The 13,372-nt window shown below is 38.6% G+C and overlaps 1 protein-coding gene across 1 annotated transcript in view; it reads left to right on the top strand.

Moving 5' to 3' along the window:
- LOC122799397 (sodium- and chloride-dependent GABA transporter ine-like) overlaps window positions 1-13,372 on the top strand; it is a 372,008-nt gene that overhangs the window by 217,788 nt on the left and 140,848 nt on the right. The window contains exon 8 of the mRNA XM_044068418.1: window positions 12,371-12,483. Within this exon, the coding sequence (XP_043924353.1) occupies window positions 12,371-12,483 (113 nt within the window). The remainder of the gene's footprint in view (window positions 1-12,370; window positions 12,484-13,372) is intronic.

Raw genomic sequence — 13,372 nt, 5'->3', positions numbered from 1 at the left:
CTGTCTGTACCAGTTTTTTCCATAATTCCTGACCCTGTCCTTCTTGCCTTCACTTCTCACTGATTGCCTCCTTGCTGTTTGCTCTTGTTTATCTGTCACTTTTCACTTGGTTGCTACTTGTTTCATGCATTCCATTTCACTTTGATCTAAAAATTTCATTTGAACCTACATTTTTCATTCAAGTAGCACAATGCTTTTGCCTACTGATTGAAGGAAAATGCTTACACGTATCCGAAATTATAAATATCATAAAAGATTATATATCGTAAAAAAAGACTACATAACATCAATATGCCTATTTATACCCCCCTGTCTTTACACTGCACCTTTCTTTTCCCAGCCTTGGACACGGAGTTTCAACTTGTAAAAACAGTTTGCTTGTACATACATAATCATGCCAGTTTTGCTGACAGAAAATTAAAAATATGTTTTATCTTTGAATTGTACTTCCTTTCGTTAATCCTATTGGTTCTTTTTAGCCTCATTTACTGTATTTTATCCTGTCACTTATGTCTGTCAGTTTTTTTGACATACACCCATGGACTAATGCCTGCCCATCATGGAATTTACTGACTACATCCGATAATTTTTCTCACGCATTGTCTAATTTCTTCTCTTATCTATCACTGTGTGACCAAACTGCTAGCTATTGATGACTTCCCTCCTCTTGGCTTCCTCCTCTCATCTGATTTTTCTGTCACTGTTTTGTTTTGCTTTTCTTCCCACCTACATTTAACTTCTTTGTTTGAGTCTTTTATAGCAATGTATGTTTTATGAAAGACTGTTTTGCAGTATTTGCCTTTTATGGCAATGACTGTGTTTTTGCTTCACTTTAGAATGTGAAGTGTGCATGTATCTCCGAGGTGTTTTCTTTGCTGCTTGTATGCTCAATAGAATACATTCTACGTGTCTTGAAAACACACCTTGCCTGTGCAGCTTTTTAATGTTGTAGCAGAGGATGATATCCAGTTATGATTTGGACTGGGATTACTGAGTAGGCGTAACAAAAGCAGGCCCTTTGCAGTCGAGCTTTGGCTTACTGGAGGAGCAAAAGATCAGCAGAAGATTTGAATGAAGATGAAAAACTTGATGCTATATTCTTGAGATTTATAAAGCATGCTTTAAATACTCTATTGTTTTTAAGCATACTCTAGTTTTGATCAGATTATCAGATGCAGTCCAGTTTGTATGACTGATTACATAACTGATTTTGAACATATAGTCACTTGTAAGAGGACAGTCAACTCAGGTCTAAAGCACAATTTCAGAGAAATAAACATCAGGTATTACAGTGGGCACTGACACAAGTCGGGATGCAACATATTTCTCAGAGTAGAAACGGAGTATCAGTTTGTGAAGACAAAAGAACTTGGTGAGACTGCCACTACTGATTATAAGTACACATTAGCATGGCAGGAAATCCAGATGTGTTGAATGTCAGACCACTTATGGAAGAGAAAAACAAAACAACGGAAATATATATTATACTGTAATAAGTCATTTGCCAGAGTCTTTGTTAGATTTAGAGATTTTTGTAGTGGAATCAGTTGGGTCAACTCTGATTAATACTGTGTACATGCACATAGTTTGTGGATTAAAAGAATTAGACCGATATATTGGTGAGCTGAAAATCTATTGAAAATTGATATACCTATTAGGAGGACTTCCAGTTTTAGAGACTGAAAAGTAGTGCATTCACCTAGAGACAGAAAGTACATCCACCTTTGTGGCACAAAGGGATGATACACTTACTGGAACCTAGCTGACTGGGGTTCAGTTAACAAAGCTGGTACTATAGGAGCTTTGTGGGGTTAGGGAAGAATGAAGGTGTAGACTCTGCTTGTCTGTGTTAAGGAGGGGGTACAGGCACTCAGGGGCATATGTGTTTGGTCTGATATCCCCCATAGAAGACACAGCCAAGTGGCGCCTCAGAGTGGGTGAGTGGAATGTCTGGATAATGTCAACTCCTTGTGGAACTGAGGATGGTTCACTGGTGATGTCCACTGCATGTCTTACTCACAGATCATCATTGGATAGGTGGAGGGGATGGGATTTAAAAAAGAAATAACCAACCCCGACTAAATGATGGCCCATCTCTGTTGACCTTTAAATGAATGGGCCCATTGACAAAGAAGGGGATGATCATCATCAGTCAGCTGACGCATTGTGTCCAAAAATAGACTGAATTACCAGCAAACATAGCATGAATTATGTCTGATACTGAAACAAATGTAGTTCCAGTTGCGATACCTATGTTACTGAATAACATGCCATTAAGAAGGGCAGGAATAATATTGAACATTTAACATGATAAATCAGTGCTGTTTAAACAACCAGCCACTTTTGAGTTTACTAGATCTGAACATTATTAGGCCAACATTCTGGATAAGCACCTTGAGTAGAGTTAAGAGAATGAGATCCTCACATTTTCTAAACAAAATGACTGGGATGGAGAAACAGAATGTTTTAAAGAAATGACATATTCATGCGGACAAGTGTTTGTGGACACATTACAGAAGCTGCTTTCTACTCCAGGAAACAATGCCCCTGAGTGTATTTCTTTTATCAGACAGATTCCTAGTAGATCTAAGGTTATGCCAGTTGTTGGTGTGCCTCTAGCTTCTGAGTGCAGTGAGAGAGTTGCTGAAGATGTACATGAACTTTAACCTGGCATTTGGTACCTTCATATCATTGTTCAGTTTGTGTTTCAGTGGCAGAAGCTTTGTGAACTCAGAGGCCTTCAGAAATGTAAAGAAATGTATTAATTGCTGGATGAGCAAGCATGGTCCACCTCAGAACTTATTCAGTGACCGTGGTGAAAACTTCAATAATGCAATTGGAGATATGGCGGAGAAGATCTACATTGACACTGATCTTAGTCACATATGTTTTTTGGAGCAATGGGATGCTAGAAAGAAACAGACAGTATGTTAAAAGTAAAGGCTAGTAGTGTACATGATTTGGAAATAGAATTAGATTGGAGTCTTTTGGTAAGAAAATACTATGCAAAATGTCTGTGGCTGCAGTCCAAGTCAGTTTGTGTTTCTTTGGAACCCAAATCTACTTTCTGTTTTGATATGTTGCCTGATCTAGGATGGACCACAAAGAGCATGTCAGTTGGAGTACAATTTTCATTATTACATATGTTAAGGATAGCATTTGCTAAGGCTGAAAGTTTGGACAGAATTCAAAATGCACCGTAGAACCAACTTCAGGCTATAAATGAAAGGCTAGAGATGAGATGGGGGCAGTATGTACTACAGAAGTGTCGACCGCACAGAGTGGAAAGGGCATTGAGTTGTCAATGACTGGGATGGAGTTGTGGTATTTGTGAGGCATGGTGGTATTTGGATAAGGATGCATTATTCCAGGCTGTGTAAAGTCACAATTAAAGGTGAGAGTAAGTATGCCAGTAAAAATGACAGTGAACTCAGAAAACTGAAATGAAGATGACACAGAGAATTCTGAGCTGAGTATGGAAGAATCTGGTACTGATTGCTGCTGTGAGGTTGTAGCATCAGCTTCAAAAAATGTCAAACTGTAAGATCTGTGGCCAGATTAAAAGGAATGCAGCACACAGCTGAAATCTTGGGATGGACTAATAAAAGCTACAAGAAGAACAGCTGGTATAACTTAAAAGATTGTGTGTACACTGATGAAACTGAATGAAGAACCTGCGTTCAGTTTCGTCCATTTCAAGAAGTTCACTGGTGGCTAGTGTCTCTTCTAATTCCACTGCAAAGAGTGGCGCTGCTGCAGGTGACTCTAATGCTTCAGAGAATACTGCTGTAAGGGGCATTCCCGTGTGACATCTGGTTGGGGGGCTAAGGTTTCCTCTGTCTGCTTCTGTCTTTTAGAGAATTTGAAATTGTATTTTCAGGCTCTTGTGACGATACCCATTCTCCTACAATACTTATTTCCCATTGCACTTAGTGCAAGCTCATTAATGTTTAAAACAAGAAAACAAGAGAAAAGGTTGTCTCAGAATGAGCACTACACAGTTATATTTAATAATATAGTTGCACAGCTTTGTGTATTCATTAAATAATACTATTAGCAAGTCTGTGTTGTTGGCTTTGTCTGCTTTTCTTTTTTAGTTTTATTTATTTTTTGCAGAGGTGACTAGCACAATCTATCAAGCACCCTTGACCTCATGTTATCACTATTCTGGGTGTGATGAAGTGGGTGCATGTAGCCATTCTGCATTCTAGAAGGAGTGCCCCTAACTTTGAGGGAAATTTAAATTATAAAAACAAAGGCATTTTTACACGTTTCATTTCTTATGCTGGAACTGCTATTCTCAACTCTTTGAGATGATAAAATGTGATGATATTAAATATTTTATGCCCAGCTGATATTGCAGGCACAGAAAGATCTGTTGACATGCTGTCCTGAAGGCAGTGGATGAGGAATTGATCAGATACAGCCTCTCTGACTCATAAGGAACAGGATGCAGTACTGACTTTTAGTGTTTGAATAAGCAAAACAGGATGAGATATATGGAGCTGGAAGGATAGCAACATGTTTGAAAAAGTTGATAATGTTGACCTGAATTGCAACCCCACTAGGTGAGTGCATTGCCCAAGATACTCTAAAGGGAGTAACATTCACAGCATGTCTTTTGATTTGAGGTTTTAAAGAACTTTGCAGAAAAGAGTTTTTGAAAAGATTCACCAGCTTGTACATAAGAATGTTACTCTCCTTTTGGCTATAATTTGTCAAAGGTAGTGGAAAATTATTTCCATGTACAGTACGTTTACATGTTTACAAAGTATGGAACTGTCTTCTGATATGTTTATTCCCCTCCTAAGGCAGGATGTGTAGAATGATTACTGAAACTGAATTGTGTTTATGGTCAGGCATATGTACTGCTATACTGGTGTGGTATAACATAGTTGAGGTACGTCATTGTTAAGTCAGGGTGGAAAATCTTACAACTGACACAGCTATATCCTGCTGGTTAGAGGTAAACAGTAATGTTACTTGAGTGTTTGACTAGTTGAATTTGTATGGGACAGTCCACACAACTTTGCCACTTCTATTTTTCCCTGCTCTCTAGGTTAGTCATCCAAAAAAAGAGATGAGGCTTTGAGATAGTCTGCCTAGTTTTTTTTATGATTTTGATCCTTGATTCTTCCTAACAATGCATTGTGGGAATTCAAGTTATGTCTAATGTTTGGGCAGGTAGATACTGAAGGGGACATTATGCTCAATGATTGGCCTGATGAGTGCAGAATATAGTGGAATGATCACATCACTGGACCTGGATGCCATACACTCAGTAATACACTGTACAATTACTTTCTTACAATAGCAGATAATTGGTGATCGAAGGACAGATCATTGTTTACATAGGTTCCAATGTCCCTAACTAATAGATTTTCAAGGATGTGTTGTTAATGTGGTAGTTACAAGAGAATGGCCCACTTTGAGGATCTTGGTGTCCTCTGGAGAGCTTATAATGGCACTAAGTTTACTGTCATCTGCAAACCTGGTCAGCCATGAATCCTTTATAGAAGCTTTAACCACCAAAAAGTCAATGACAAAGGAAAGTGGAGTAAGGGCTAAACCTTGGGGTGCACCACTTCTAACAGTTTCTTTTAGAGGAGGGGAGCGGTCTACCTTAATTTCCTGAGTTCTGTTTTTGAGCCAATTTGCTGTCCAAGCATTTAGCTTGGATACTTTATCTACAATACCTGAGCATTGGAGGGTGTGGAACATCTTTGCAAGGTCTAGATATGCTCTATGTATTGACTTGCCATCATCCATTGTTTCAGTAACCTTCACAAAGAAGTCAACCTGCATAAGTAGGCATGATCTACCCTTGACAATTTCATACTGGTTTATTAATTCTATATTGAGCCTTTCCAAAGTCTTACATATGAGGCTGGTCAAACTTATGGGTCTGCAATTCCTTGGGTTTGTTGACATACCACCTTTGTGCAAAGGGATGACAGTTGCTGTGTTACATTCATCCAGTGCAAAGCCTGTTTGGAGGCTGACATCGAATAGCCTTTGTATGGGGTCCTGATGGGTCCTGTTTCAAGCCGGTCATTAAGCCATCTGATATGATATCCAACCCCATAGTATTCCAGGCCTTGGATAGTGCCTTCATGACTTGTTCATGGGAGATTTGATATGGGTATGAAATCTGGGAATGCAGGAGGGAAAGGGGATGAAGTTGGAATTGAATTTTTGTGCTAGTAGATTGGCTGTGTTCTCTGGGTCCAAGTATGTGATATAATTTATTATTCTGCACACTGCTGGGACTTGTTCCTAAGGTTTCTAACAGTTAAAAAGGCTTTATGGTTATCCTTTCCCTATGTAGCTGCTTTTAGCTCATATCTGGCTTTGATTGATGTCATCAGAGTTCAGATTTCTCTGTTAAATTTAGCAAGAACTTTATTTGCATTTTGAAAGTTATATTTACTTTTATGTGCAATTTTTATTTATTTTATTACAGAGGCTGTTTATATTGGGGTTCCAGTGTTGGTGTTTATTTTTGAATTGACCACTGTATTTACTTCACTGGGGGGGCAGATGCTTTTATACAGCTGTCTACTTGTACATAGAATTGTAAATAACTCTGCATAAGCAGTCAGGTCATCAAGTTGGAAGGGAATATTGAATTTAGCCAGGTCACTCAGTTTCAGTAGATTAGCCTTGGCGTAAGTCTCTGAATACTGAGCTATTGAAGGATACTCCTGGCTTCAGTCTTATGGTGAATGTGACTGATTTGTGGTCCAATTTGACCAGGGAGGGGATTACAACTGGTAGGCAGGTGATGTCCTATAAGAATGAGGACCAAGTCCAGGATTTTATACTCCCTGGTTGGGGTGTGGACTAACTGGTCCACAGAGTTTACATTGATGAAGTACAGAAATCTCTGAGAATACATGCTAGAGAATGTATATGTCTCCCAGTTGATGGAGGGGCATGCGAACTTTTCGAGGAAAATGGTGTTTGGCTTAATGCATAGGGACGCAGTACTAGTTACATAGGAGTTATGTGCTGAGGGGGACATAGAGGGGGCCCTGTACTTAGCTATGATGTGATACAGGGTCTTGTTGTTTTGCTGTCACCCCTTGCACTCTAAAGAACACTTACTAATTTGGCCACTGTCCTTTCTCTTGACCAGCAGATTACACTGTATATGTTAGTTACTCAGACTTCCTGGCTGCCAGGTTTCTGCCTTCGGGAAATGAAAGGAAACCTGTTATACTTTGTACCTCTCTGTTATAATTTGACCTGAAGGTGGAAGAAGGAAGAGACTAAAAACAAGTTTGCAATTTAGCTATCCAAAAGAAGTAGAATGCTAATGCAGGATAGAGAAAAAAAACATAGAAAAAATGGCAAAAATGTAAAACACCACAATATCTTAAACATTTCAGAATGCTTTACAATCATACTAAAAACCAAATTAATGAAGACAAACATTAATGTAATAATATTCAGAATAATGGTAAACACAATCCTAAAAAATTCTGGACAGTCATCTTGACAATAAATAACCCCGCTCCCAATAATGCATCACTCAAAACCACAATACAGTTCAAGTCTGATCACTAACCAAGAATTCCCAACATGTAATTTTAACCCTGCCCAGCTGCCACGTATCACCACATCCACTTTTTCCTTCAAACCTGTGCCCATGTCCTGTATAAAACTACGTGTCTATATTACAACATTGAAGCTTTAGTTAATCGAATAACTAAATTCCAAGTGAGTACATTGAAATAGCAGCCAGTAGAATTGCTTGTCCTGTCTCAATCCTTATAAACTGGTCAGTTCAAGAATCCCGCATTCCTTCTCTCTGGGAAAAGTCACACATTATCCCTCTGCACAAAGGAGGAAATTCAACAGAAATTACTAACTTTTGACCTATAGTAATCTTACCCCTCTCCAAAATACTTGAAAAATGTATTCAAAAACAATTGCTAAACTATCTCCTGCTGGATGAATTCTTGTCCCCCACACAACATGGCTTCCATCCTTCCCACAGTACTAATACTGCAGTTCTTACATATATGAATACTGTCAGTAAAGGTAGAGATAGTGGCAAACCAGTCTCTTCCTTATTTCTAGACTTATCTAAAGCCTTAGACACAGTTTGTCGCAACAAACTTCCATTTCAGATGTCCTCATTAGGTCTCTGTCTCCCCGATCACCCTTCTGTGGTTCAAAATAGGTATCAGTCAGTAAAATAACACTCCACCCTCCATAGCTCCCAGTCACCACTTGTGTACCCCAAGGCTCTCACCTTGCTGCCCTCCTATTTAACATTCTCACCAACACCCTCCACACATCCACATAACAGGCCTCTTTAATACAGTACGCAGATGACTCCATACTCAGTTGCACATCTGACAACATGACACACCTGCAAAAAAATACTAGGAAGGTTTTAACAGCAACTAAAACATGGCTTTGTTACTCACAGCTTATGCTTAAACCTAAAAAAAAAATAAAAAAAAAACAGACTACCACTTTTTCCCCAAATCTCTCTCTCTCTCCTGAAAAAAACAACATTTAAAGTCCTCTCTCTTGATAATACAGCTACTGAAGTCACTTCTTACAGGAAACTATCACAACATGTTAGTCTATGATAATCTTAAATTCAACCTGCGTTTATAAAATTGTATAAGAAAAACTCGTCAAAAACAGGGCTTGTTTTATAGAGCCAAAAACCTTCTCACCGATGCAACTTAAGACACACTTGCCATTACATATCTCCTCTCTACTCTTCTTTGTTGCGCTGACATCCTTACTAACCTTCAGGCTTCACAAAAATCAAAACTTGAACAATGCTATAACAAAGTTGCTAAATTTGCAGCAGATACCCTTTTAAGAACTTGTCACTGTATAGCACTAAAAAGCCTAAATTGGTTAGAGCTTCCCCATCAACTAACATGTACACAGCTTCTTACCACCTATGAAATTATCCAGAATCCATGTGCTTGTCCAGCACTCAGTAACATTCTATACAACTATGTCCCCAGTCAGTCATTACAATCCAGTGACCAAACACTCCTGTCTGCCCACAAACCTGCCAAATCGGCTGTACAGTGCCTGTTTTCATACCATGCTGCTAAGGCCTGGAACTGCTTACCAGTATCCATTGTACTGCCTGTCCTTCAAAACCATTCTGAAAGACTTCCTAGACAAAAGCTGCCTCTGTTCTTGCTCAACCGCACCATAAACTCTATCCCTAAATGTGAACAAATACCTATTGATACCCTACATCTCCTTACTCTGCCTTCATAACTCACTTCCTTACTTCTATCTAGCTCTGTCTTTGGCTTTCTCTGAAAGTATACAACAAGCCTGCTCTTCTCTCACTTCATATTGCAATTCCTGTTTGTATTATACTAACTTACCGTTACTTTCTCTCTAAACTGGCAAAACTTTCTCTAGCTATTAAATCATTGTCATATAACTTGTATCTGTTCTTAACCAATGTTTTCATATTATGTCTAATTTGGTATAATTACTTAAACTGTAATTGTTTTCTGTATTATTTTTAAAGACTGTAAAATTATGGTTGTTAAAATGTTTTGTAATACTTTGGAGCGTTTCAGGCCTCCTCTGAAAATTGGCTTCTACCCAGTTGGACTTTCCCTGTAATCATATGTCAATAAATTAAGTTAATCATGGAGGCGTTTCAGATTGTCATCTTGTTTAACAAATCTGAAGGTGAAGTGGTGTTTTTTTTTTTTTTACAAATATGAACAAACTGCTATTTCTAATGCCTTTGTCTGGTGCAGTGGGCCTGAATGTGTGGTATGTATTGAAACCCTGCAGTGATGTAGTGCTGTCAGAGGTCTTGAACCAAGTCTCTGTGACAACACATATATAAGTGTATCAGTGTTTTCTATAGTAAAGAGTGCTTGTAGGGAGTGGAGTTTTGGTAATTATTGAAAGATTTCAGGAATTAAAAATGGTCTTTTAACCAAAACGAACAACAGCTAATTTGGGACAGAAAAGACTGCAGTTAAAATACATAAAGTTGTAGCTTTGCATGGCTCAGCTTGTATGGGATTTTTGGTGCAGTGCTAGCTGCCTGTGCCATGGAGGCCACATAAATATTGTTCTGCTAAAAAGTATGGCATGCAGCCAGTCCCAGTGCCATGTTGCCCCATGCAGAATTAGGAATAGCCCCTGGATGGCACAGTGCAAAACTTACATTCTGCTATGTGCTACACTTGTTCCTTTGCTTTAACTGGTGTTAAGTCCTTTCCTTTGGTTTGTGCTGTCCGGTACTCTTACAAAGTACCATTTATGAAAAGCCTTGCTACTCTATATCATAGATCACGGAGGAGATGGAGGCTATTCTACATCATTCAGCAATTTTTCTTACACACACCCCGCTACCTTTGGTAGTTCTTTTCTGATTTTTCCTTTGAGCAATGATTTGAAGTCATTATTTGGAGAGGTTTTTACAGAGCATTAGGCCACATGCCTCTTTGTTAACTGTAAACATTTATTTTTGGACTCTGAGTTGGAATGACATACGGAATGATGCTGAAAAAGAGTAGAAGGATTGTTGCGTTCATTGGTTGAGAGTTGGGGAAAAGATGCAGCGCATTCAGAGACCAGATCAATCCAATTTTAATTATTGCATTTTGAGGAGTTAAAGGATGCAGATTCAAATTTGTTCTGTCTTCATTTTAGACAAAATGTTTAATGATTTATTTTTATATTGATTTGAAAATTTAAATTAGTGTTTTATGAAGTGAAAAAGAAACATTTGCAATTACTGAATGAGCAGTTCTGACGTTTTAAATTAAAATCCTTGTGTGCATGGTAAAGGAGCTGGTATGATATAATATATATACCTACCTTTGCAACATGTTAAACTATTAAAGGTGATGAAGAATATACAGTCACTATTCTATTCCTACCTAATGCTTTTAAATATAGATTCACTGCACTAGTTCAGTCCTGCCATCACTGCATTTAATTGCATCCTTAAGTTGTAGGAAAAGCAAAACAAGAAAAGCAGTTGTAAAAACAACAGAACAAGAATGTATTCTGGGACTACAAGTACTTGTGTGTTAGTAGCCCACAACATGTGTGCTGACAGTTGATTTAATTAGTAAGTGCCCTGTCAGTAGCGCGATCCTAGTGAATTACCGTCCTCTCCCTTCCATCTGATCATACTGAAGTGCAGGTCCTACCAGAACACTAAACCTAACCATAAAACTCCCTCCCTATATCTAATCCTAACTGTAGAACTTCCTTTGTAATCCTGAAGTTCCCAGTCCCTCCCATAATTTAAAGCTCCAGTCTTCCCTCCCTAAACCTAAAGTCCCTGATTGCTCCCTAATCCTAAAACTCCACTCCTACTCCCTAACCTTAAACTCTTCTCCAGCTTTGTGACCCTAAAACTCCCTTCCAACACCTTAAACCTAAAGTCACCAGTCTCTTCCTAACCCTAAACTCCCCTTTATCGTTGTAACCCTAAAGCTCCCTTCCATTGCCTTAAACTTAACTAATGTCACCGATCTCTCCCTAAGCCTAAACTCCTGTACTGGTCCCTAAATCTATAGCTTCTCCTCCATAAACATAAATATCCCTCCCGATCACTGCTTCTGAGTTCAAGTTGAGGTGTAGCAAATCCACTCTCTCCCCATGGTCGCGGCACCTCATCCCAAACAAGTAGTCTAGTTTGCGTGCGAGCAGCTCATCCAAGTCTCTGGCTGCATCTCTTTGTGCAAAATAAAACAGGTATAAAAATGCAAACTGTGCACCAGAAAGCCCCCAACCTCATGTAGGAGTCTGTCTGATTTTTACTTTCAATAAATATTTAGAGTCTGTTTTGTACCAAGGTGCAAGGGTTTTCAGTATTGCCTGTAGCATTCACGTGGCATTATTTTAAAGGCGAGTATCATGACTTCAAGATTTTGAGTGCTTATTGTTGTGAACAAACTAAGAAATAAGGCAGTTCAGAGATTTTCAAATCTGTTTTGCATGGCTGTACTTCTGTGTAAAGTGATCAACTGAAAAATCTAGTTTTGTTTTGGTGATGTGCAAATTACAATTAAGTGCCCTCTGTTTTTCAGTGCTAACGTACAGTTCTGTGTAGCTGTATGCAGCAGATGTGCCTTCTACTCCATCTATATTTTTTGCTATGAGAACACACACATTTCAGCAAGTGACACATCACAAAGTGTTGTCTTTGCATGCAAGTTCATTAAGACGCTGTGAAAAATAATTCTGTTTGGGACTGGATCCCAGTACAAAGCATATGTTTGCCCCTTCCATTTAAGTTCAAGTGTACAGTTTAAAACAAGTGAAAGGAGAAGAGCAGAGGAAGGAATACTGAAAGTGCGTTTCAAATCTAACCTTCCTTATCTTATGCATTTCCTAGGGCCTGGTTTGGTGTTTGTAGTTTACCCTGAAGCTTTTGTTACGATGCCTGTGGCACCCATGTGGGCTGCACTGTTTTTCTTCATGCTCTTATGCCTGGGATTAGATAGTCAGGTAAGAAGTCACTGATGGTAAAAACAAAATTCATTCAGTAGTTTAAATTACTCTGCATTTGAGGTACCTATTGAATTAATCTGAAAACTCTTACATGGCATACGTGCATAGTATTTTATTCATCTGTAAACATGCTATGTTGGTAGATAAGATAACCTGCACCCTAGTCATTTGTTAATTAGTAACTGTTTGCCTATATTTATGTTAAAAGGGTCATAAACCAAAGTAAAGGATTAAAAGGAAGCATTTCCGTGTGTGATATCTTAAAGTGTGATTATTCCAACTTCTGTATGTTTTACACTTAAAGCATCTTCCTTAGTAGTAGGTAGAACAGACTAATTGGAATATTCAGCACATGCTATGTTTATTACTTACATTACATTATATATATAATATGTACAAACACAAAGAAAGAGAGAACGAAAGATAGACACACACACACACACACACACACACACACACACACACACACACACACACACACACACACACACACACACACACACACACACACACACATTCATTGTATTCTGTTAGCGTATGTATTTGGTTATCATGATTTTGGAAGTAAACCAGAGTGCCTGGGAAGAAATGCACACAGACAAGGAGCTTCATTGTCCAAAAAGGCAGTGGCTGTAGGTCAGGGTTTAACTCTGGACCTTGGAGGGGTGAGGCAGAGAGCTTGTCATTGAACTACCAAAGCTAACAAAAAACAAATACAGGTCAGTCTAGTCCATTTAACTGCTTCTTAAAATTAGACACCCCAGCCTAGCTCATTAATAGTTTTACTACTGATAACTAAGTTGATAGTAGTTTTGACTTTGTGCTGCTTGATGACAGAAATGTTTTCTCAAAAAGTAACAGTTTCATCATTTGTGTCCTTCAAGCT

This window comes from Protopterus annectens, chromosome 4.part0 (genome assembly GCF_019279795.1).
Source record: "Protopterus annectens isolate FY-2018-M chromosome 4.part0, PAN1.0, whole genome shotgun sequence".
Classification (NCBI taxonomy): Eukaryota; Metazoa; Chordata; order Ceratodontiformes; family Protopteridae; genus Protopterus; species Protopterus annectens.
The sequence above is the reverse complement of the archived record's forward strand: the minus strand, read 5'-3'. Positions and strand labels throughout refer to the sequence as shown.